Source organism: Cupressus sempervirens, chromosome 10 (genome assembly GCF_028749045.1).
Source record: "Cupressus sempervirens isolate cs-2001-9-10 chromosome 10, ASM2874904v1, whole genome shotgun sequence".
In the NCBI taxonomy this organism is placed as follows: Eukaryota; Viridiplantae; Streptophyta; class Pinopsida; order Cupressales; family Cupressaceae; genus Cupressus; species Cupressus sempervirens.
Window position 1 is genome coordinate 224447764 of NC_143127.1, and position 27410 is coordinate 224475173.

Consider the following 27410-nt stretch of genomic DNA (forward strand, 5'->3'; position numbering starts at 1 on the left):
CTCTATTTTAACGTGACATTACTATTATTATTTACTTTGCTCTTTTAGTTTCACAGTATTAGTATTTTATATTTAGTATTAGACTCTTTAAACTATTAAAAAAAAATTGTCGTCTCCAAGTACTCCTATCTCCTATTTTTGAAAAATTGGTGTACCGGTACCATTACCAGTGTTGGAGACCTCCAAGTCTCCCGATCTCCTGGTGACCTTGAAAAGATCTATTCATATGACAATATCAAAGAGATTGGTTATCAAATGATATTCACTAGTTAAGGGGATAGATAATGGTCATTTTTTCCCCAGCTGCTACAGGATCATCCATAAAGATTTGGTTATTAGCTGTAGCAGCTTGTGATTTAGAGATAGAACAAAAATATGTGAAAGCAACACTCTTAACTGGTGACTCGGAGATCTAGATGAAACGCCATTGACATGTTGAAAAGTGTAAGATATCACTAGTTTGTGGATTGATAATATTTTTGTATGGTCTTTAAAAATCTCCCAAGATGTACACAAAAATAAAATAAAAAAATTGTATATTGCCACTAAGATTTCTATTTTTGGTTTTTATTTCGCATTCACAGGATTCCAAATTTTGTAATGAAAATCTGCTAACTCTGACTTATGTCAAGAATCTGGAAAACTCTTAGTGCCACAGCCACCTGGAGAACACCTGACACTTACTACACACTAAAAAATTACTGCAGACCCTAGTAATTTCCTGTCAAAAACTGTTTGATTATGTACACCAAAATTTAATGGTGATTCTGAACAGTTTTTGGGGGGATTTTCAATGTTTGACGTATTTTGAATTTCTAGGATAAAATACCAACATAGAATATATATATATATATATATATATATATATATCTTCAGTGAAAAAATTATTAGAACACTAATATCAAGACTTAATTCATTAAAATAGAATAACATTCTGTGCCATATCAATAGAACACTTACTACAGTAGTTAATAAATTCAACATCTATAAAAAGTTAAGTTTCCATTTTTTTGTACTACATATTGAGTTTTGGAGTAAAAGGAAAAAAGGATCAAATGAAATGAGAAATAATTGGTGAACCAATTCTAATCAATTCTAATGTACTACTAAACTATTTGGAATATGATGGAACCATGATAAAACATCATGCAGGCCCACACTAACAGAAAACTGGATGCTGTTTAATTTAATCAAGTTCAGAATCCATTGGACACACCTGCTTCCCAAGGTATAAAAGACCTAGACCCAAACAAAGAAAACGAGTAAGAGGGTCTCCTAGCTCAGATTCACTTCTCTCCATTAGAGCAAGAATAATTGACTGGGCCACTTCATCATTGCAAGATCCAACATAAATCAATCCAAGAGAGACAGCAGTGAATGCAATGACATCTATAGGAGCCTTAGAGTCGGTCAAAATAGGAGCAAGCAATCTAAGCACCTGCAAGAATATATGCAAAGCATTAAAGATAGCAAGAATATCCAAAGAAAAAATATCACTTATATTTCCTATGAGTTAAAACATATGACTTAACATCATATCAAGCCAGCTGATTGTTCCTTACATCATCTTTTTGAGAACCAGCATATGCTAATCCAAGGCCCATAATTGCCCCAATCCGTATGCTGGAATCATCCTTGCATACATACTCTGTCAGCAGTGCAAATGCCTGCATATATGTACCAATTAATATGATATGGAACAAACATTATTCATAACTTCTAAATCAGAAAGCTTGAAAGGAAAAGTGGTCTCCTTAGAATAACAGTTCAACTTATTTTTTCCCCATTAAAGTAAAAATATAAAATAAATCCAAATTACTTACAGGATCACATTCATTTCGGATACCACAATTTACAATACCAACAGCTAGTAATGCTCCAGCAATGACATGATTATCATTGCTATGAAAGTACTTGTCAATTTGTGTAAGGCCAGCATCAACATCCCAGAGAAGAATTAGACCCTGCGATGTCAAAGTAAATCTTAATACCAAACCAGAAAATTCCACCCTAAAACTGCAGTTGAAGAGTCATAAGCCATACCAAACTAGCAGCTGCACTAGCCTTTCCATGTTCCTTGTTTTTGAAAAGCCAACTTCCTGAACTGCCTCCACTCGATGAATCTGAAGCAGCTGTCATCAACTTGTCCTGCACATGGACACCATTCGGTGAGGCACTCGTTTAATGGAACTTTCTAAAGCAAGCAACAAGCTGTAACAATGTTATTGATTTTAGAATCTACAATACAACTTACATGACCAAATCCGGCATTAACCAATGCATTTACAAAAGTGGCAGCCAAGTTCTGACGTGCAGAATCGACACTTGCACTTGCACTTGCACGCCCATCAATCAAATGTGCCTATACACATCAGATAACTTGAATGTGTCCATTAAATCTTTAATGGAATCGATTAAATTTCTTGCCAGATAAAACCAGAATGTACAGTATTTAGAATACTGAACAGGGCAAAATCTGGATTCCATTCCCAGTTTCTGTAGGAATATGATTTCTGCACTTTTCTGGAAATTTGTCATTAAAAACATAAGCGCCTAACAGACAGATGTTGATCAATGACCATTTGCAAATCACAACACTATGAATAAAAATTATATTTACCATATCTTTAAGCCGCAGAAAAGAAATTTAAAAAGTTTAAACTGGGTGTTCAATATTTAATAGTATCATTACCAAGCAAGATCAAGCATCATGACACTACTGTATCCCCAAAGATATAGCATCCCACAAAATGTCAATGTAACACAAGCAGGCAACCATCAACAAATGCTTAGCAGTACATGTGTCTTAAGTGGATCACCTAGGCTTGTAATCATTACCAACATACATCAAGAAGAAAGCCTAACTTGAATAAATTAAAAACCTTAAAAACATACAGGTCAATTTGAGGTCATCTTGCGATAACAAAAAACGCACAGGTCGACTAATACAAAATTAAAATCCCACAAAAGACTTCAATACTTGACATGAAGTACATGATTGAGTTGCGCTTGAGCTAATCTCACAATATTTAGAATCATGAGGAAAAGATGTCTTATTAGAAATTACCCGAACCAAAATATTGAATTCTATATACCATGCCTCCTCCCTTCTAACAAAGGCTTAGAGGTGCTTGTGTACTAAGTAGATCTCTTGCCCAGTAATCATTGCCAACATACGTAAGGGAAAATATCATTAGTATTAATAACTAATCATGAAGGTCATTGGAAACTCATTAATTTTTCTTATGAATTAAACAAGGAACAAAAGAAGTTCATTGCAAGCAACTGATCCATTGTAAAAGCTTCATGATAATACAAAAATTGCAGTATTGAGATCTGCCAATCAATTGTCACCTTATAGATGTCTTCAGGAGACTTGGCTTCCATTATCTCAAGATCACGTGCAAGGGACAAAAAGCCCTCACTCAATTTTATGTTATTAATTATTTCCTGTAACTGCTCTCTTTGCTCTTCATTCCCATTTGTCATTTCATCATCCAGCTCCAATGTCACTCCCTACAAAGACTCAACGCCATAGAAACACAGATAAGATTTGACTGTAATGCAAAAAAAAAAAAAATGCACAGTAAATTTAAAGGATGAATCATGACAAAAGCACAAACAATCAATATGCATTCTAAAATGAAATCTTTGCTGATCAGAGAACATTTTCACAAATACTTGTCCAGCCTATGCTAAACATATACCCGCATGAGGGCATGAATGCATAACAAGTATTAGCATATGCTAAATTTGTTTTGAGATTAAAATGAAGAAACACATTAGAGAGAAAAATTCACAAATTGTAAATTAGAAGTTTGACTCTTTTCATAAGTAATACCATTTTCATCCTTTATATTTAAGTAATATCTCCATTTAATACTCTCAGGCTAAGTCACAAGGTTCAGATTCAGCTACTATAAAATTCAGATAAGTTCGACAAGGGTAAAAAATTCAAAGAAAATGACATTAAATTTGCCTCATAAATTTAATTTATTTTAAAATATAAGTAAACTGTAATATATTTACCAAAATGACAAAATAGTTTAATATTACTAAATAGATTTGAAATCATTATTCAGAGATAACACATAAAATATAAGCCATAGTAAACATGCGAAATCACATTGCCAATATTCAAATATTTGGGCTTCAAATATGATTTCCAATAATTAATAAAATAAAAAATACTGAATTAAAATTTATTTAGAAAACAGTTTACCAATAAATACTAAATTAATATTATATTAAGTGCAAATAAATTATAATAAAGTTAAAATATTCAAAAATTGATAAGTTATTTCTTAATTTATTATATAAATCAAATATATCAAATATTAAACCTCCAACAAGAAATGTTAAAAATTGAATATTAATAAAAAAATAATATTAAATTTATATTCATTAGAATTTAAATGTTAGTTTTTAAATTTAAAAAAATAAATTAAAATTAAAATTAAATCTTATAGTTTTTAGTCTCAATTTACAAAACTTTAAAAAAGTGCACTCCTAAAAATTTTATAAAACAATGAATATCACAATTCAAAAACCTAATAACAAAAATTTAAAAAACATATAAACTAAAAGCAAAGTTGGGGCAGCCAAGCTATGATAGGGAGACTTGCCGAAATGGCTTCCAGTTCGCAATGTTAGCTAAATTTCCAATGGCCCTTTTTCTTCCACGGGTCAACAATGTCATTCGGACTCGCTCCCTTATGCTACAGAAAAAATTTATGCGCTAGAAAGTAGCTGTCATGGCTGAACGAGTTGTGATATTAGTCTTGACTACATTCACAGATCCATACATTGTTGAAACAAGTGTGGGTGTTCAAATGCCATTGGAAAAATATATTTTAATAAAAAAACCTGCTGCTTTTTCTGTACTAATATAAATGCAAACTTCTGCGAATTTTATGCCCATTTCCAATATTGCCAAATCTTGTAACTTAGCTCTCAGGTATCTTTCAGTTACTTTAGAAATAGAAACACTTACAGAAGGGATTCTTTGAGCCACAGCTCCAGGAATTAGATTTAACAAGACATCCTATTTCACTTTGCCTAATGATATGTTTAGTGAAGCCAAGTATAAAAGAAATTGTGGGAAGCAGGATACTTAGTCACGTGAGTCCAACTAAAAGAACAAAGGGTAACAAAATTGAAAAAATATTTCTCACAATTGAGCCATATGTAAAGCTATCATCACTTTGGTTATTAATAAAGAACTCGAGACAGGACCACTCTTCCTACTAAATTAGCAATTCAATTGTTTTTTCTTCAACCATAGGTCTGATAGAATTTAAAGCGATTATTGAGTAGCTGATTTTGTCACTAAAAAAGCTTAAGTTAGACTAACCTAAGTACCTAGTTCTTTTGCCATAAGCATCAAAAGAAAACTTCCTAAGGGTTTCAATTTTCAGTCTGTGGCATATGTCCAACGATTTGTCCACAACAACAATCAGGATTGAGACTGTTCTCAAATCTTCATTATTAGGACCAAGTTATTGGTTTAATAAATAATGCCATGCTTATAGTCAAATCTACTTTTATCACTCAAATTAGCCCATACATGCTACGGGTAAGAATCCAAAGTGAGAGTAGACCCCAGTTTACTCTTCCAACTTCATGAAATTTTAGAGACTATTTTTAAAAGCATAGACCTCATTCCTTTGCTTCAAACAAGTATGATCCAAGACTTGAAAATGCTGATAGAATTGAGAAAATATAACTGACACAACTAGATCTCATCCTTCGAAAATTAGCATATAACACTGTACTAAAACCCTTGCCACAGAAATTTTTAACAGTAAAAAAACATCATAGAAAATGACATTATCTGTGCAAATAAAATGAAGCATTTATTATCTTCTAGATTTTTTTTCATAATTCAAAACTAATAAATATTTTTCTGGTATGTGCAATGGATAAAATGTATAGGCTGCCCAAACTGATTTTACTTTTGAATTACTTAAATGAGAAACAACATTTCACAGTTCACTTGAATTTAACTATAAGACTGAAATTAAGACTATTTTATCAAAGAAATTTTTGGTACAAAAGTTAATAATGTCTCAAGAATAAAATGTGAATTAACAGCTGAAAATCAAACCTTTCAAGCAAAGCAACAAGAAATCATATCAGGATCCCACATAAGTTTCAAGCAAAACATATTTACTTCTCAAAGTATTTAGACAATTATCTTCTCACCTGTCGAGCCAAAATATAGCAGAGTTGTTTCTTCTGCAAGGGATCTACACAAGCAGAGAATGTGGCCTTCACATACTGTCAAAACAAAAACCAGCAGAAGGATTACTGGCATTATAAAATCTCCATCCAGCACAATAAAAACACGAACTAGAGAGCATCTGCACACTAAACATTCAGACTCCCTCATGAAAATGACCCACCAAATAATTGATCATCAGAACTAAATCATTACGTCTTTGTACATCACTTGATAAGTCAGTACAATATTTTTTCCTCACAACACAAAGACAAGAAATGATATACTATATTATAATATAATAAGAGTGAAACAGAATACATACCTGCATATTGTGCATACCCAATGCAACTGTCAATGCATTTGTGTATTCACCAAATTTGGTATAAATGGTATAAGCAATATCAAGGACCTGCATATCATCAGGTCCTGGGACATAGCTGTAACATTACATCTAACTTTCAGAAATACAGTTTCTGGTATCATGGATTGCAAACAATTTTCAGCAATGAATTTAGAGCATAAACAACATATCAGTCAATAGAACAATGCATGTTATCGTAATTTTCCATGCATAGATAAAAGGAGTGTCATTTGCAGATTCAAATGAACTGCCAAAAGTTTAATTGGACAGCAAATGGAAGGAACGAGTGAACAACAATTACATAAAATGCTTGGGCATAAATCTTTAGATGTCTGAATTTTTCATGTGATCCCAAAATACCTTGCAAAACTTTTTAAGCACAAGCATCAGCACTATACCTTGCGAAACTCTTCAAGTAAAGGCATGTTCGCTTGTAATTAGTAGCATCAATATGCTCAGTTAACAGATGCAGTTCTTCCACCTAAAGTTTGGAAAATATTTTATCAAGAAAACTATCAATGTTATGCAACCCATGACCGGAAAAACCATGCAATTTTTCAAACATAAGAAAATCAGAAAACTACAGAAATAGACAAAGTAATTAAATCAATTTGAACACAAGAAAACTACTGGTATTAAAAATCGCCTTTAGACTAATATCTGCAAGTATGGGGAACTATTTAACTAAATAAATCTGAAATTACCTCCATCAAAAGATCTACTGCCTCTGGTTCCGCGTTGTGCTGTAAAGAAAGAAAACACAAGCGTAATTACAGAAAAAAAAAATCTTAAACTCTCAAGTACATAACCAAAAATCTTAAACTCGCAAGTACATATAGTTTGTATCATCCATTCTAAAAAAAGTGCTTCCATTGAATATTTTAAATATTTTAAGGCTTTACAATTACCAATTGACAAGCTCAGTGAAATAGAAAATAGAGAACTAATAACAACAATATAAAGCTTCCCCAGTTATTCAAACAGTAGACCGTTTCAATATTTAGAAAAAAATTCCCTTCCCTATATACCAAAATCACACAGTTAAATCTGCTTTCCATGCTTAGTTTATGTTTTTATTTATTTATCTTTGACTCTTATCTCTGGTGCCTCATGACTACTACATGCATCCTTGACCTTTATATTTTCTTTTCCATTTGATTTAGGGTTTTTGTTGCATCATGACTCAAAAGTACATTCTTAATCAACAGCAAAAATTACATAACAACAATTGAAATAATGAAATGAATTGTACTAAAGAAATAGAAGTTCTGAAAAGCTTCCTTCAAATGTATTGAAGTTTGAACAGACAGGCATTAACCTCATCCGAATTTGATCAACTTAAACATCATAAAAGAGAGACGATTACAAGAATTGTCTTCTACATATGGCATCTACATAAAGTAAACAATAGTATTTAAGTATTCGAACTTGATAATAGAGTAGACATGAAGAAAACATACCTTAACATGAAATGCAACAATTTGTGTGACAAGATCCATAAGATCATCAGTAGGTGCCTCTTCGAGCTGATGTCAATACAAATTACATCAATCAGTTATATGTATAAGAGCATCTAAGATACTACTAACTTCACTCCATTCATAATCCCAATCAAGTGATCAAAATATTATTTTAATCTCAAAATATTATCACATATGGCACTTAGCACTGTCCATCTCCAAAGACATCCGTGCCATATCAACCACAAATGAAAAGAAAAATACAAAATGTAGATTTGCTCCATTTAAATGAGAGATACATGTACTTGATTCTAAGCTCTATTCTGTTATAAAAGTGTAGAAAAATATCCAAAAACATTGAGGCAGGTACACATAGAAAAAGGTTGACATCTCACAAGATCTTGTTCTGACATTTAGAACAAGTAAGAAAAGAAGCAAAATTTGGTTGCAGAAATAAAACAAGGAAACAGATTACAGAAGAATACATATTAGAAATTTGAAAACCAGGTGTCAAATGCATGAAAGTGAATTACCAGTTTGAAACAGATCTTGTGCATAAGCAATGAGATTACGCCAGTCATTGATATCATAAACATTAGTAATATTAGGAATAATAAAAAATCTGTTCGACTGCAAACTATATTTGGATATCTGAAAGTAAATGGAAAGTTAAAAAGGAGCCAAGCATTGAGGAATTAATATGTAAAACATAGTTAGACAGCACCAATCATGGAAAGAAAAATGAAAATCATGCGTTTGTAGGTTCACAAATTTGAAAGTGATGTGGTCCTAAGCAAATCAAGTAGAAAGAGTCATCTATGTTTGTGGCACAGCATACATTTTTTGAATATCAAATAACAAATGTTCCACCGTTTAATGTAAAATGGACACAACCTAAGAATTAGCTTTAAAAGCATCAATTAAAGGCTTAGTTGCCAGGCTCATGTTCATATTCAAATTCAGCAAAGTTGAAATTTGAAATAAGTTCATCAACTATAAAATTTTATGAAAACCTGTTATAGGACTTGTGGGTTAAGCCAAAATAAACTGCATACCGCATAGCAATGTCAGCTGGATTGACCCCAAATGGGAATTTCAAGCTGAATTTTGACTGTCACTACGAAACTTCTGATATTTCAAAAGCTGGTTACATTATAAGCGACTGGAAAGGAAAACTAGTATTGGTTGCTTCTAAAAGGCTTAATTCAGGGACTAACAAAAGTGTGTCACAAGTGCTTCTTCTGGGACTTCAAGTGTGCATAAGAAATAAAATTCAGGAAATTATCATAAAGGATGGCTTCATACTCATAGTCATCATAAATACCATAAAGTATAATAAAACCACTATATAGAAATCAAAAACAATGTAAAACAAGTTTTAGTAGAATCTGATATTATTAAATTATAAACTAATGCAGCACTGTTATAAACAATTAAACAATTTGCCAATGCATTATGGCATTGATCATAAGAAAGAATGACATCATCAACCAAATGTTTCCACATGGGCAGTTCTGTGTGAATTGACAATTTGAGGAATAGCATGATCAAAGTAGAATACAAAGGATGAATACAAGATCTCTCCCTTGTTCGCACTGATGAAGATTATCTTGCATCAAACATTTTCCCATAGAATTCATTTATATCCTTTGTCAATGTCAGGTAATTTGATTTCTCCATGAATTCAAGCTAGAATTGAAATAAAGATGTAACATCCCACCCCAAAAATTGGATCGTACAGTAGTGATTGCCAGATCTGCACCAGACACCATGTGTACAAGAACTGAAAGACATATACACTACAAGTAAACAATATACTCACAATACTCTAAGGAGTGCTATGAATGCTAATTTCAGCAAAGAATTTCATAATTCACCCTGAATCAGGCAAATCGTTTGTACCAAACATATCAAAAAAATGCTCTGTAATGATTTAGAGAAGCTATTGTTATGGTTCACTTCTGGTTGAATGCACCACGTGCAAGATGGTTGGGACTAAACTGTTCATGAAGTTTCCAGTTTCCACAGCAACTGAATAGCAATACGTATACTGTCCTTTCAAATCTTATGGATATATTGAGAAAGTGAGGTAATGCAAGCATTTGTTTAATGAAATAAACAGGGCATCTGCATCCTTGGGTCCAAGTTGGGCAACACAGTTAGCAGCTGTGATATACAGGCAGAAGAGGCAAATGTAGGTGGACTAATCTGATTAGAACTTCTTGCATTTTCAAGGGAAGCAAAACATGCATTGTGTGTAGCCAAGGCCAGTCTAATTTATGTATCTCTGAAAGTCTTCAATTATTTTTTATTTTTAAAGAGCAGGTCAAAGGGTGACCAATGCCTGTTCATTTAATGTCGACTTTATTTTATTGAGGTGAAAATGTTCATATGGTAGTGTATAGGGCTTTATTTTTTTGAGGTGAAAATATTCATATGGTAATGTATACACTACCATATGAACATTTTCACCTCAATAAAATAAAGTCGACATTAAATGAACAGGCATTGATCACCCTTTGACCTGCTCTTTAAAAATAAAAAATAATTGAAGACTTTCAGAGATACATAAATTAGACTGGCCTTGGCTACACACACTGCATGTTTTGCTTCCCTTGAAAATGCAAGAAGATATATATATAGTCCAAAGTTAAGAGAATCGGAATCGGCAAGGCCGATCAAATCACAAATCAGCCATGAATCGAAATCGAATCGGCCACAAATTGGCAAATTTATAAAACCCTTGAAATGTAGTGAGTAACTTATTTCATAAACCCTTTATCGCTGATTCGATTCACTGATTCACAAAAAATATTTTGGCTTGAATTGAATCGTGTGAATCGCCACAATTCTCGTTACTATGATATAAACCATAAGTTATTGTACAGATGAACCCAAAGCGAACCCAAAGCGAACCCAAACAATTTTTTGAACAAATCTTGACCCTGATTCTGAACCAGAACCAGGACCACCAACTTAGCACTAAACAAAATAATGATGTTTCCATAGTCCATGATAATGCAAGGCAGTGCTTTTGGATTTAGCTGCATATAATTTTTAGCATCAACAATTGGAAAACAATTTTTGATCTTTCATCAAGAAGAGAAAGAACTAAATGACGCAATATCAACTGCATATAAGAGGAGAAAGAAGGGGGTGAGGAAACCAACAGACCAACTTAATGAACAATATGTACCACAAACAAAGAAAATGAAAAACTCAAAGATGTCCCCAAAATAAAGGATTGAATAGATCACACTTATTAAAATTATAATACATATAACAAACAAGGAAAATCAAAAAACACAATGGTGCCCCAAAATAAAGGATTGAATAGATCACACTAATAGAAATTAAAATAAAATAGAAAGAATTATGAACATATCAAAGAAACCCATGCAAATACAGCAAACAAAAACAAAACTAGCAAGAATAATGAAATTAAAGTTTCTTAGTTGTATGCATAAAAAACCTTGTAAGAGGACACACACTATAAATAAATTAAAAGTTTTATATAGTATATACCTTAGATACTGATGCAGGCATCCTGGTGTGGGAGGTGGAAGCAGATGCCACTAGAAGCAGATCCTGAGGCAGAAGCTTGTGGAAGCAGATCCCAAGCATCTGGAGGTGAGTGGAATCCGCCTCCAAATGCCAAGGAGGTACTTCCAGAAGGAGGCATCCACAGGCATTTGGATGCTTCTGGGCCTCAATGGGCCCAGGCCCAAAGAAACTTTTTGTTACTGCTTTTTGCCACCTAAGTTTTAATTTAGCATATGCAAATAAGAGTTCTTTAATCTTTTTTTTTTGCTCCTAATCCCTAAAATGGTCCTAAAAGAGGTCATTCACCCAATCTCATCTTATTTTGTTTGCAGCTAAACTCTCTTCTCATTTGGTCTCCATTTTGGCATTTTGAAGGGCAAGAGATAGCTTCCAAAAAGATTTTTAAGCATTTGATAACATTCTTGAGTTCTCTAATAATTGTTTCTGAGATTTTGATGAATTTGTCAAGTTTGTGAAGAAATTTTTCAAATTTTTTTCATTTAAAAAAAAAAAGAAATAAAAAAACTAGTTTAGCTATCTATTTTAGTAGTTTTGTATAGTTTTTTTGCATTTTTATGCTTGATGTTCATAGTTTTTTTCTAATTTAAATTTATTTAATTTCTTATTGTAGGCATAGCAATAAATTATATTGTATCGTGCATGAATGGCCACCATCGGTAGTCAAAGTTCAATGGGAGGGCAAGGAATTGATAGTTTTAATAGTGATGTAGGAGCTCCTTTATGGAGACATGCCACTAAATCTCACAAGTTATCAAAGGTGGCTCATATCTTTGGGAGTGTAGTTATTGTCAAAGTAACAAAGGCAAAGCATTCAATAGATCATATTCCTGGATCAAACTTCATTTAATGGGCCCTGCTAGTGAAGGATTTGCAATGTGCAAGGGCACAAATGGGAAGGGGATGTCTAATGCACAAATAGCCTTAATTGGACAAGAAGAAGAAGTTGTTGATAAATTGGTTAAAAGATCAAGACAAAGTTTTTGTCAACCTCCATTTTGAACAAAACAATGCAATTACCCACTGAATTGTATCCTCTAAACATCCATTCTTGCAAGCACCCGTACCAAGGGTGGAAGAGGAAGAAGTAGAAACTACCACCTACAAAAGAGGACCATTGGACACCGCATTTAAAATGGAGGCACACAAGCTTATTGATCAAGCCAATGCACGTTGCATCTATGCCAATGGTCTTCCTTTCAACTTGGTGAGATCACCGTATTGGAAGGAAATGGTTGCAATCATAAATAAAGCATCAGCTAATTACACATGTCTTGTGTATGAAAAGGTGTACCACTCTATTGCAAGATGAGAAGGCAACCTCTAGGAAGTTAAGGTGAAAAAATAATCTTGGCAGATTATTGTAGGATGACCCTACCTATAATTACTTAAAAAGTTAGAGCATTAAGCATGGCAATGAAAAAAGTTGTCAGGAACTATTTTAGCTATAACTTATTAACCTTTAAACTTGATGTGTTTGTTGCCATTGTGTCATGGTCTAGCTGTAAGCATCATAATTGTAGTGCTAAATTGGTATACCACTCTATTGCAAGACGAGAAGGCTTGTGTAGAGAAAGTTATTCAACCAATTACAAATCAATGGAAAACATCAAGTGTTTCTATTGTTTCAAATGGATGGAAAGACGTGAAAAACCAATCATTGATTAATGTGATTGCAGTGTCACCCAAAGGGGCAATGTTCTTGAAGGTAGTTGATTATGAAGGGAAAGTGAATGATTCATAGTTCATTTCCAAAATTCTCATTGAGGCCATAGAGATGGTGGTAGTGAGAATGTAGTCCACGTGATTACGGATAATATCAAAAATTGTAGGGGTACAAGGGCTTTTGTTGAGGGCCTGTATGACCATATTTTTTGGACACCATGCACCGTACACTCCCTAAACTTGCTCATGCAATAGATTGTCACTCAAATAGATAGGGTGAAACAAATTAACCAAGAGGGGTAGGAGATACAATTGTTTATGATGAACCATCACATATCACAATCAATATTTAGATCGTTCTCCAAATTGAAGTTGTCGAATGTATATATAGTACTTACTAAATTTATTTTATTTATTTAATTTGAATATATTTTATGTCATTCTCAATCATCCAATTGTATATAACTTTGCTTAATATCTATTGACACATTGTTATGATTAACTTACTTAAATGATAAAAACATGATTTGCATCTCATACTATTGTGATTAGACGACTTCTCACCGTGCAAGGGGCATTAATCCAAATGGTTATTTCTAGCCAATGGGGCATATGCAAGGCCTTGAATTCAAAAAGGGCACAACAGGTCAAGGTATTGATCTTCGATAATAGTTGGCAAGCTTGTGTGCAATTTGTATTAGTTTTCACAGACCCTATCATGACTATGCTTTGCTTTGCTAATACAAATCAGCCTTGTTTGGGGATATCTATGATGGCATAGATACAATGGTAGAGAAGGTCAAACTTTCCATACAAACACATGACATTGACCCCACAATATGTAAAGCCTTATGCAATGAACTAGAAACAATCATTCGTCATCATTGAGAAAAGATGACTACCCCATTGCAAATCCTTGCATATGCCTTATCTCCAAGGTACCATAGCAAGCAAGTACTTGTTATGTCGAATAGAGTAGCACCATATGCGGATGAAGCAGTTGCTGGTGGAGCTACAAGGCCTTTGCAAGACTCTTCCTAGATGATGACATTCACAAAAAAGTTAGGACAAAATTTAGCTTATTTGCTTCAGGAACAAAACTTAGTCTACTTGCAATAAAGGACCAATATCACATGGGAGCTATAACATGTACCTCTATGGTCAAATTTAAGCACCTACAATGTCTTGCACTTAGAAACCTCTCACAGGTGAGTTTTATTTGTTTTTCGTTTACCACTTTTATTCTCCAATTCTTTAAATAGCTTCTCATTTTTATGTTTTACTCTAAAAATTGATTTTACAATTGAGAACATTGTCCAAGTTAAAAGTTCTTCTGTTATTGAACAGAATTGGAGTGCATACTCCTTTATCCACTCAATGAAGCTTGGGCTCTAAAAAAGTTGAAGACTTGGTTTACATGCATACCAACTTGTGTCTTTTGTCACGTAAGGATAATAACTACAGGGAAGGGGCGGCCAAGCTTTGGCATGTAGAACCTGAGTGTGCAAACTTGGATGCAACAATTCAAGATCATACTACAATCACGAATGATGATGTTGATAACATCACAACACATGGTGCACCTAACACAAATGGATCTATTTTTGGTTCAAATGATCTTGAACTTGCAGCAACTGGAGTTGGTGATGATCAAGACTTTTTTGCAAATCCATATGATTCTAATTTTGATTGATCAACATTTAATCATGAACTATATTTTGATTTTGTAATTGTGTGATTTTTCAATTAGCATTAGAACCATGAACATAGACTTAAATGATGTGATTTATAATCTTATTGAATATTGGATTTCAATTTGAATATGTACTGGTGAAGTTACAAGTATCAGAATCATAATATCAAATGTTTCAATTTTGTATATTTCTTTCATTTCTTTGCATAAATGCATCCGCATCCCCAAAGAAAAATTGTGCATTTATGCACCTACTTCTCACATTCACATCAATAACTTAGGTATATACTATGTACTATATACTATATATTCTATTACTACCAAAAAGATAATCTTGACAAAGACAAATAACCAAGTAACATGATCACCATCTAAAATAAATAAAGATCGGAAGAAAAAAACTTTAGATAAGAAGAGGAAGTGTTGAAAAGAGAAAACACGACACAAACTAAAACATGATTAGAATAAGGGGGAAATGAAATAAATGAAAAGAGAAAATTAAATAAGGGAAAGGAAACATAATAATCATTAACATACTTCAAATACATTGATAAAATTAGAGCAAAAAAATAATGAAAATTTAAAAATAAAGGGCATGATAGGAAAATATATAGAGAGGTAAGAAACAAAAGCACAAGGAGAGACAAATGAACAACAAAGAGGGATAAAGAAAGCAAAAGAGAAAACCTAAGAGTGGGACATAATAAAGATAAAGGAAGAAGGAAGGAGAAAAGGTGAAGAGGCATATGAAGGGTTTTGGAGAGAATAAAAATAGATGCCAAGCCATGTCTAAAATTTTATTACTTTTTGTCATTATAGCTGCACATTTCTCTTTCATTTGTTCATCATCCTTTTCATTTTATTGCTATTTTTAAAAATCTTGCTTCATATCTTTAATTTTGAGGCATCTTTATTTTTGCTTTTCTTTCTTTTTAGTATTTTGCTTTTCTTTGTTTGTGGTATGTTTTGTTCACAAATTTAGTCTCTTGGTTTTCCCTTCCCCATACTTCACCTCCTTTTTAAGCTTAGTCACCGATTCGAAATATGGGTTCAAAGAACCGGTTTGCCGGTATGGCAAAATTTTGTAAAGGGTTCTGGGTTCATTCGTACAAAAACATGTAAAAGTTATAAAAAATTATATATATATATACATATTTATGAAGCCTATAAGCATAGAGTATAATAAAATCATATGATGTGAACTCCACCTTGCACAAACTTCTTTTGTTCAATCACCTATTTGCACACCACAAATGATGTTAGAAGCCAAAATAACCTACTTACATTCATTTTTTAGGGCAACCGGAACTCAAAAAATATAAAATTCACCCAAATTCAATCGGGGCAGCCAAAATTCGCCTAAGTTCAAATTTTGGACTGCGAGTTCGAACTAGCCAAGGGAAACTCAAACCCTGATTGAACCTGGGTTGAACTGGACAAAGAATTTTGAATTGGTTCGAACCCAGGCAGGGTTCTTGGGCCAAAACAACAAACCTAGGTAACTAAGTTTTTAAGGAGCTCAATCTACAATGATACACAAAATGTGATCTAAAACCATGATGTTATAAATAAATACACAATTTCCATAAGTATTATCTGTGTTATGGGGTTCGTTGAATTTTCGAATTCAGATTCGAAATTTGGCAAACCCATAAAAAATGTAAAAAAATCATTCAAGTTTGTTATTAAATTAGTACAAAACTATTTTCTTGTTGTTTTACATGAATTCATATAATATTTGGGTGGTTTTTAGGGTTTTCTGCATAAAAAAAGGTGATGTAATGCCATTCATCGGTTGAAAATTAAACACTCTAAAGCTTGGCTGTGGCAAAATGACAATCGTTGAAGGTTGGTGAAGGGCAACCTAATGGTCATTGAAGGTCACGTCCAAAGGTCGCACCTAAAGATTTTTTTTTGTTTGATACTTGAAGGTTGCGTCTGGCATCTCCATTTTCGTCTGCTGACCCATTTTTGTATGATGAATGCATTGCATATTCCTTTGCAATTGCGATTGCATTTATGCTTGCGTCTACATTTGGTCACCTAATATAAGATTATTATAATTAGTGTTATTTTTATTATTAGGTTTGGATGTCGGCTATTACTATTGCCAAACATTTCAAATCTAAATGTTATTATTATTATAAGATTATTATTATAATAAATGTTGTTTTTATTATTAAGTTTCATTATTTTCTAAGATTATTAAAATAAATATGAAATGTTATTTTTATTATTTTTTATCAACCATTCAAAATAAATATGTAGGAAAACATTTATAAGTGCATATTTTATGTATATTTATTATTTATTATATACAATATTAATGTTTTCTACATTTAGATATGATTATTACTTTATTTATTATTATTGTATTTTTTAATTTTTATTTTGTAACATTATAGTTTTATTTTATTAGTCAAGATTATATTTTATTATCATTTTATTTTGTTAGTAAAGAAATAGAAAGATATTTATATTTTTCTTAATTACATAAGGCGAATTTTATATCGAATTTTTTTCAATTTTTTCAACTTGTCGATCTTTATCCGAACTTCATAGCTGCCAAACTCGAACTTGAACCTTGTGACTTAGAGTACTATCATACATTAAAATACTAAACTTAAAATAGATTAAAAAATATTTTAATTTGAATAATTTGAAAATAAAATTCATCCTAAAAATAAATATATTAAATATCAAAAATCATTCAACTTTAAATTTGACTAACTATCAAAATAGTAATAATTTAAACTTAAAACCATAAAAATTAATTATGTGACATCATTTCAGTTTTGCTTTTCTGTCACCTTTGCATATAATGGTACCCTTAAAATGTCAAACAAAAAAAATTATGTATTAAGCACTTCAAATATCCAAAAGCATGAATGAGTATGTTCCTTTGATTTCGGTTAGTAGAATAGCTACTCTAATTTAAAGATTGATTAAATAAATTTCACACATTAACCTAAAACTAATTAAGATATAAACAACTAAAACAGGAAAGCTAAAACAAAAAATAATGTGCACGATGATGCCAATGCCACAAATGCGGACCCTACAGACGTCATTGTAGATTTTCACTGTCACCTCCAGCAAGCACACATGCCACTGCAAAACTTTAGAGTTGCCTCCAGAGAAAAGAGGCAACTGGTGAAGAGAAATTTACAAACAGAGCAGAGACGCTACAGACACTAGAAATCTTCACTCAAAAACAATGGTCATTAAAAGCATATGGGATTTTTGCAGAGGACTGGAACAAGTTTTACAGATTTGAATTATTTGAAAATAAAATTCATCCTAAAAATACATATATTAAATATCAAAAATCATTCAACTTTAAATTTGACTAACTTAATAATTTAAACTTAATTAAACCATAAAAATTAATTATGTGATGTCATTTCAGTTTTACTTTTCTGTCACCTTTGCATATAATGGTACCCTTAAAGTGTCAAACAAAACAAATTATGTATTAAGCACTTCAAATATGCAAAAGCATGAATGAGTATGTTCCGTTGATTTCAGTTAGTAGAATAGCTACTCTAATTTAAATATTGATTAAATGAATTTCACATGTTAACCTAAAACTAATTAAGATATAAACAACTAAAACAGGAAAGCTAAAACAAAAAATAATGTGCATGATGATGCCAATGCCACAAATGTGGACCCTACAAATGTCATTGTAGATTTTCACTGTCACCTCCAGCAAGCACACATGCCACTGAAAAACTTTAGAGTTGCCTCCAGAGAAAAGAGGCAACTGGTGAAGATAAATTCACAAAAGAGCAGAGACGCTACAGACATTAGAAATCTTCACTCAAAAACAATGGTCATTGAAAGAAAATGGATTTTATTTGCAGAGACTGGAACAAGATTTACAGAAAGGAGAAAAAAAAGTAGTTTGAAACAGGTTTCTTAAACAAACTTTAATAACATTTTCCTTCCAAAATTTGTACAACAGTGTATATCTGCCAGAACTCTCTACTCTTCAGGCGAGGCCTGTTCCCCCAATAGAATTTAAGGTAGGGACTCAAATTATATTCAGAACCAACACCAAGCACTATGTCATTTGGGGGAGAGGGCAGCTCGGCACTAAATTGAATCCAGGCAACTCTGGGACAAAGATTATAGGTAAACAGAGAATTAGAGCCTAAGTTTTAGCTCATATTTGGTCATACATTTGGCTTCAATGCACTAAGATCTTAAAAACAAAAATCTATGTCTGAATAACCCGTACTTGACCAATACTAAGCACATAAATGATTCAGTAAAACCAAAATTATACAACTGCCACTGCTACAGAGACCCATACAGTTTCACTGCAAAATTTAAAACGGCACAGGTAAAGCAAAATAGATTAACCTACAAATGTCAAACTTACAACTATATTTTCTATGAATGTCAGCTTAACCTATTAATTAGCATCTTGGCTGCCCCTCTCAAAAATTGTAAATGCACTTGACTACAATTGTTTCCAATCAGGATGCACTAATTACAAGTGAATGCTATAGATATCTTTCCAACTTTGCAGTGTCTCGTGGAATACAAAAAAAAAATGCAGCTTCAAATCCTTTCTCACTACAAAGCAACAAGATGGTATAAACTAACCTGCCGTTTCTGATACTCTTGTGAAATTTCTCCAGCAAGATTCCTGGAATAATATTCAAATATAGCATAGCATTGCAGTAGTCAATTCTCAAGAGCACGAAGGGCAAATAACATTAAGGGCAAAAAAGCTCCCTGATTTAACCAAAGACAAGAGAACTTAAGGCTGACAAAAAAGAAGCCAAAACTGAAGACAAACATTTAAATTAAGAGTTAAATCAAAACGTGATTTAGATGAATGTGTAGAAGAATGACCTCCAGCTTGTGCCTTCTTACCTAACATACTCATGACCCCAAGAACCAATGTCTCCCTTTGATCCAAGTAATCTGTATTTTAAACTTTCCTGTTGTTGCAATCAATAAGATATAAGACACGTGTAGTACTCTAAAAGTGACAAAAACACAGACAAAAGTGTGATCAGCCAAAATTTATGCAAATCAGAGAAATTGGAGACGAAAATGCATACCCTTTCACCCTCCACAGACATGGTCAAAGCTAATACAGATAATATATCTGCAAGGTACTTCTGCAATCCAGAAAAAAACAAAGCACAAATTAGAATATTAAAATAATAATTAACTTGTACAGAATCAAATCATAAACAAAATAAAAAAAATCAGTGCGGACAAGATTTTTCAATACCTTTATATCTGACTCTATCATCATCTCATAGTATGCCTTTAACGTGCCATAATGAGGTCGTAGAAACTTGAGAGGTTTAGGCACTGATGTCATAGAGCTAGTTGCAGTTCGAATTTCTTGCCTGTAAAATCATCCACATGCAGCCAGTTCATTATTATTTGCTTTCTTACTTCCTGACATACTATTGAAAAAAAAGCATACAAATAAAAAAAAATTATTTGTAGCTCATAAATAAAAGACAAGATGGGCATAAAATTGCACCCCGTAGTCATTGCAGATGAACTAACTGATTACTAGAATACAAAGCTGAAAATAGACAAGTATTGATTAAATGACAACAGCATTACAAAACAAACAAATTTTACAACCAAAGCTAACAACCAAAACTCTTCAAAATTAGCAGACTTTGTTGCCAATTATCACTGCCAACCATTTTTAACACTATGCATTGATTCAAACAGACACAAGACATAGCAATATTTGTTAGTCCCAAAGACTACCACGCCTTCATATACATCTGTTTAGAACACTTTAAAAGCAGTGAACCATGGGGACTAGTTCCCTGCATATCCAAAATCCTCACATTTCCAAGCCAGACAACATTGCAGGGATGCGGAAGAAACCAACCTCCCCCCTCCTGCCATACAGCCACCGCCTCTGCCACGTCAGAATGCCATTGAGACTTCAAAGACAGCAGGGATGGCTGGACATTGTAGGAACTCCCAGGAGTCTGTTGGCCATCTTGAGGACACCTAAGAGTCTTCCATTGTTATATGATAGAAACTCTAACCACAAATCAAAACTGGTGAAAACATTGTGAAAATGACATTAGTAATGAAGGTTTACGAGGTTTTGGAGGCCTCATTTATGCATGTTGGAGGCCTCAACCCCACCCTTTATTGCAATAGAGAGCGCATAAAGGGTGTTGTCCCAGTTCCAACAAGAGACTGCCCCTTGACCCCACTTGGGACTCTATGAACCCCACAAGGGGCACTGCCCCTTGACCCTGCTGGGAGCTCCGCCCAAGAACCCTGCCAACAGGCGCTGCCCATGGCCCCATTGGGGGCTCTACCCATAGAATCCAAACTACCACACACCATTCTTATTGTTAATGCAATCATTTCCTTGTTTTTTATGTATATCTGTTTATATTTCACTTAGTATGCCAAAGTTTCATTTGCGATTCTTATACTCTGTGCTACCAGGTGCGCTTGTATTTGCAGGAATCCAGGTACAGATGCTTTCCGATTCGGATCCTGCTGCTGATTCATTTAAGAGCACACAATGAGCATAAGATATCCCTGCGGGTGCTCTCTGGTGCACAGGGATGCACACCAAAGAGACAGATTTTATGCTTCATGTGCACCCTTGTTCACATCTGGATGCACCCGCATGCCCAGTGATGAAAAAAAAATTAAAAAGTGTTTTTTTCGCTCCAGGCCAATGCAACACCAGCACGGGGGGGGCATTGCATACTACACATATAGAACTTGATGCTAGTTATGAAATGAGTTTTAGTATAACATACCAAATTGATTCTTGAAATACTTGAACATAGCAAAATTGCAACACCAACCAGAATCATTAAACATAGTACATAGTAACATACCTGATACTATAGTAACATTCAAAAATCAAATTTCGAATAGATGTTTGAAAATTCAAATTATCAGCAAATAGGATTTTCATTTATATTAGTCCTATCAAAGATTCAAATATCATAAAGATGATTACAATGAGTAGAATGATATGAATCATGATCAACATCTAAGAGTCCCCCTAGAGTCCCCTAGAGGGGATGCATGAGAGTCCCAAAGCACCCAAGTAGTATCATGACACTTTGGTGGCAGCAGGTGCCCCTAGGGACATCACTAAACTAGGTAGTCCAAGGTTTTGGGCTGGTGCACGTCCCTGGGTTTCATTGCTTAAAGCATTGGTTAGAAAGACTTCATCATTATTTTCTTCCACTAAATGCTAAAAAAAATTTAAAAAGTGTTTTTTTTCACTCAAAGCCAATGTAACATCAGTGTGGGGGGAGTGTTGGGACAGGGGAAACGTCGGGACAAGGAAAAAGGGTCTCAATTTGGGGACGGTGGCAAGGGGTTTGGGAAGTGTGTTCAATGGGGGCGTTGCATACTACACATATAGAACTTGATGCTAGTTATGAAATGAGTTTTAGCATAACATACCGAATTGATTCTTGAAATACTTGAACATAGCAAAATTGGAACACGAACCATAATCATTAAACATTCAATGTAGTAAAATAGTACATAGTAACATACCTGATACTATAATAACATTCAAAAATCAAATTTCAAATAGATGTTCAAATTGTCGACAAATAGGATTTTCATTTATATTTGTCCTATCCAAGATTCAAATATCATAAAGATGATTACAATGAGTAGAATGATTTGAATTGTGATCAAAACCTAAGAGTCCCCCTTGAATCCCCTAGAGGGGACGCATGAGAGTCCCCAAGCACCAAAGTAGTACAGTGACACTTGGGCAGCAGTAGGTGCCCCCAAGGACATCACTACACTAAGTACTCCTAGGTTTTAGGGTTGGTTGCATGTCCCTAGGTTTCATTGCTTAAAGCATGTGTTACAAAGACTTCTTTATCATTGTTGTTTCCCACTAAATGCTAAACGAGGCCATACATTGTTTTAACTTTTACATATATTTGTGTTTGCTATTTTTCTCTCTTCTCATTTGATCTCCATTTTGGTATTTTGAAGGGTAGATGATTATTATTGTAGAGGATTGTTCGAGGGGTGCCAGATAGCTTCAAAAAATATCTAAGCGCCTAAGGTAAGCATTTGAAACCTATTCTTGAGTCTTTTAATGAATTTATTTTATATTTTGATGATTTTTTTCTAGTTCGAGATGAAATTTTTAAAATTGTTTCCAAATTTTTTTAGATAAATAAACAAGTCTAGCTCTCTCTTTTAGTGTTTTTGTTTAATTTTTTGCACTTGTGTGTTTGTATTTCTTCGTTTTTTTTCTAATTTAAATTTATTTATTTATTATTATAGCAAAAAACCAGATTGCAAGAATGGTTGGCAGTGAAAGTTCAGCAGGTGGAGAAGCAACTAATAAATTCAAAATTGATATAACATCTTTATGGAGACATACCACAAAAAATTCACACAAGTTCCAGTAGGTGGGCATATATTTGGAAGTATAATTATTGTGATACTTTGGTTTAAAACGTAACGTAGCTCATATGCTTGGCTTAAACTTCACTTTGTGGGACCTTTTGGTTAAGGTGTATAAGTGTGCAAAGACCTAATTAAGAAGGGGTTGTTTCCTACATAAATAGTGGGATTTGTAAAAGAACAAGAAGTTGATAGATTGGTTCAAAGATCAAAACAAATTTATTACATTCATGTATCTGGAAAAACAAATGCATTTACCCTATGGATTTAGTTGCAGCCTCCAAACATCCATTTTATTCTATACCGAACATGGAAAATGAAGATGTACAAAATAAAATCTGCAAAAGATGTCCATTGGACAAGACATTCAAAGCAGAGCAACAAAGATTGCTAAACAAAAAATTAAATGTTGTCTCTGTTGACTAGGTGGTCAGCACCTCCTTTGAGATCCATGACATGGCTTAACCCCCTTCATGGGTCGGGTTAAATCTAGCATCTGAATCGAGTATTGACAATTCAAGCTCTCCGTGCAACTACAAACAATTCCAGCAATCAGTATCAAAGCCTCGATCACGAGTTTGAGTCTCCCTTGAATGGATGTTGAAGGCTCAATCAGTGTTGAGGGGAGATTGTTGACTTGGTGGTCAGCACCTCCTTCGAGATTCATGACATGGCTTAACCGCCTCTCGTGGGTCAGGTAAAGTTTGCCACTTCTATTGGGCATTGACAATTCGGGCTTTTGGTTCAACGGCAAATGATTCCAACAATCTCTATGCCAATGGTCTTCCTTTCAACTTGGTGACAACACCATATTGGAAGGAAATGGTGATGGCAATCAATAGTGCATCAGTCAGTTTCACAAGTCTTAAGCATGAAAAGGTGCATACCACCTTGTTACAAAGAGAAAGGAATGTTGTGGAGACCTCCCTTCAACCAATTAGAGATTCTTAGTGGTTTCTATTGTTTACAATGGATGGCAAGATATCGTAAATCATCCATTGATTAATGTAATTGCAGTGTCCCCCAAAGAGACAATGCTTTTAAAAATAATTGATTGTGGAGGGAGGTGAAAGATGCACAATGTATTTCCAGAATTATCATTGAGTCCATAGAAATAGTGGGTAGTGAGAGTGCAGTCCATGTAATTACAAACAATGCAAAATATTATGAGTGTGCAAGTGCTTTGGGCGAGGGCTAATATGAGCACATTTTTGACACCATGCATCATACACTCCCTCAACTCGGTGATGCAACAAATTGGCACTCAAATAGAGTAGGTGAAACAAATATATGTAGATGGGGAGGATATCCAAATGTTTGTGACAAACCACCAAATGTCACAATCAATATTCAGAACTTTCTCAAAATTGGAGTTGTTGAAGGTAATTGGTAAATTTAATTTCTTTATTTAATTTCAATAAATTTTGTCTTGCTCAATTATTAAATGTGCTTGATATTTATTGACATATTGTCATTAAGTTACTTAGGTTGTTACGATTGGATTTGTATCTCATACTCTTACTACACGATGACTTCTCAAGGTGCAAAGAAGCATTGGGGCAAATTATTAGAATATTTCTAACAATGCTCTATCTATCGTGTGTAGATAGTTGCTATTTTATGTATATATGTTTTGTATATATGAGCTTGTAAGCTCGTTGTATTTCATTCATTGATTATTCAATATACAAGATAATCTTCCAATTATTTTATGGTATCAGAGCTAGAGTAATTTTTCAAAAAAATTATAATTTCTTTATTGAAATTATTTGTTTTGGTTTTTCAAAATTTCTCAAGCTAAGGTTTTACGACTCCTCTGTGAAAATTGAGATTTCTTTTGTTGCGTCTGGTTCTGCAAATCACGGGTCTGACTTTGAAATCCGCAACACATCTCTAGTCTTTCTTTGGGAAAAAAAAAAACGCAAGTTCTCTTCCTTGTAAAATCGCGGCTTCATTTTTTTGAGATTCACGGCCTCCTTGTGGTCGATTTGTCTACTAATAGTGGTCCAAAGTCAAATCTAAAAGTCAGGGTTTGCAAATTGTCTACAAAATCGACTTTGAAATTCGCATTTTTTTACTAGGCATTTTCTCTGTGTTTTTCTCTGCTTGGCATTTTCTCTTTCAACCTGCAATCTCAGCCATTTGAGGAGTTAAATCTCCACTCTTTAGGGCGTTATCTACCCCTAGACGAGCTCTACAACAAAAATCGACCTTTTTCTTTCCAAGAAATTGCCATTTTTATACAATTTTGACCTACCAAGCCGCCGGCTAGGGTTTTGCCCGAAACCCTAATTTTTGGGGTCAAAAAAAAATTTTGATTACAGGTTCTTGGTGGGTTTTTCGAGAACTCAACTAGGTTGTCATCCATTTTTCTAGGTGCCTCGATTTTTGTGCCAACATATCCAAAAGTGAATAGCATATTCCTTTCTGGGTTTTCGAGCTCTCTTTTGGGTTACTCTCTGATTCTTCTGGGTACTTGTCTATTTTTTCAAGGTCAGCCTAAACATTGCCTCAAACTTCATGCAAATGGCATCCTTGACCAACTTGATGCTAGAAAACAGTCAACGGTTTAATGGCACCAATTATAACCACTGGAAGCAGCACATGTGAACCATCTTCAAGTATCATCGTTTGAATGCACTTGTTCTAGGTACAAAAACTCGTCCTGCCCCCACTAACACGCCCGGTGGGACCTTCGTTACAATAGATCAGGATAAGTTTGATGATCGGAATCGTGAAGCTGTTATGCTTCTCAAGCTCTTTGTTACAAATGATCAGCTACCTCAGATTCCTTCTGGCAAGTCGGCTGCAGACATCTGTAAATATTTAAAGGAACTGCATAAAACATCCGACAAGAGTCCAGCATTCTTTCTGAAGAATCAGTTGTTTTCCATTATGATGGATGAACATATGTCCTTACAGGAACATCTCACGAAGATTAAGGACATTCGTGATCGGCTTGAAGCCATGGGTTGAACAATGGAGGAAGAAGATATGGTAGTTATTACCCTAAAAAGCTTGCCAACATCTTATGAGCATTTCATAGAGACTCTCAACATTACCTCAACTAATGTTGATCTGAAATTCCCAAAGTTGTACACCAAGCTCCTACAGCAGGATCACTAGACGCAGCAGTTTGGCAATCGTGCTTCCTCACCCTCGTCTGAACAAGCCCTTGCAGCTAAGTTTCAGCCATCTCAGTCATCTCCACAAGGTAGTTCCCATCAATCCTCAAGCAATTTTCAGCAAAAGAGTGTTCAGTGTCATTACTGCCGTAAGTACAGCAACATCAAGAAAGATTGTCATCAGTGACTCGCTTCCGAACAGAAGAAGCTAGGAGGGTCCAATCTGCAAATTGGTATGGGAGGGTCCAATCAGCAGGCCAATGTTGCTAAACATTCTAAGACAAAGGAGTCTGTGTTCTATGCTTTTATGGCTAAAAGCCCTTTCGATTCAGCCTAGTCCTCTGTTTGGTATATTGACTCTGGTGCTTCACGTCATTTCTCTCATCGACGTGACTGGTTTACGAATTTCTATCGATATAGCGATTCAGTTGTGTTTGGCGAAGGAGAGGAGTTCAAAATTATTGGAAGAGGAAATGTTCAGATACAATCTGGTGGGTGTCAAATCATCTTTCTCAATGTCTACTATGTTCCTGGTATGGCAATCAATCTTCTCTCTATGAGTCAGATCATGAGAAATTCTCCTCAGTTGGATGTGGTGTTTAGTGCCCACAAATGCTCCATTATTGATCGAGAGACTTGTCTTACTGTTGCTACTAGTCTAGAGGATCATGGCCTATATTGGCTTACTGACACTGGTGATTCTCCTGAAATAGCTATGGCAGCTCATGATTTAACTCTCAGCACTTTGTGCCATCAGTAATATGGACATCTCAAAATTCAGAATCTCTCTCAGCTATCCCGAGAGGAACTTGTTTCTGGACTACCTCTGATTCAGTCGCAACACCTTGGAGTATGTGACGCCTGTCAAGCTGGCAAACAACATCGAACTCCCTTCAAAGATGGAGAT

The 27410-nt window shown here is 34.1% G+C and overlaps 1 protein-coding gene across 1 annotated transcript in view; it reads right to left on the minus strand.

The window, feature by feature from the left end:
• The window catches only part of LOC149533442 (26S proteasome non-ATPase regulatory subunit 2 homolog A-like), a 57082-nt gene that overhangs the window by 21194 nt on the left and 8478 nt on the right, over positions 1-27410 (minus strand). Inside the window, exons 3-17 of the mRNA XM_089805544.1 lie at positions 20218-20338; positions 20042-20101; positions 19851-19918; positions 19578-19620; positions 8045-8110; positions 7289-7327; positions 6983-7065; positions 6546-6660; positions 6205-6279; positions 3355-3516; positions 2255-2362; positions 2044-2148; positions 1824-1964; positions 1563-1667; positions 1217-1438 (exon numbers count right to left, since the gene is read on the minus strand). Coding sequence (XP_089661670.1) covers positions 1217-1438; positions 1563-1667; positions 1824-1964; positions 2044-2148; positions 2255-2362; positions 3355-3516; positions 6205-6279; positions 6546-6660; positions 6983-7065; positions 7289-7327; positions 8045-8110; positions 19578-19620; positions 19851-19918; positions 20042-20101; positions 20218-20338 — 1513 coding nt within the window. The remainder of the gene's footprint in view (positions 1-1216; positions 1439-1562; positions 1668-1823; positions 1965-2043; positions 2149-2254; positions 2363-3354; positions 3517-6204; positions 6280-6545; positions 6661-6982; positions 7066-7288; positions 7328-8044; positions 8111-19577; positions 19621-19850; positions 19919-20041; positions 20102-20217; positions 20339-27410) is intronic.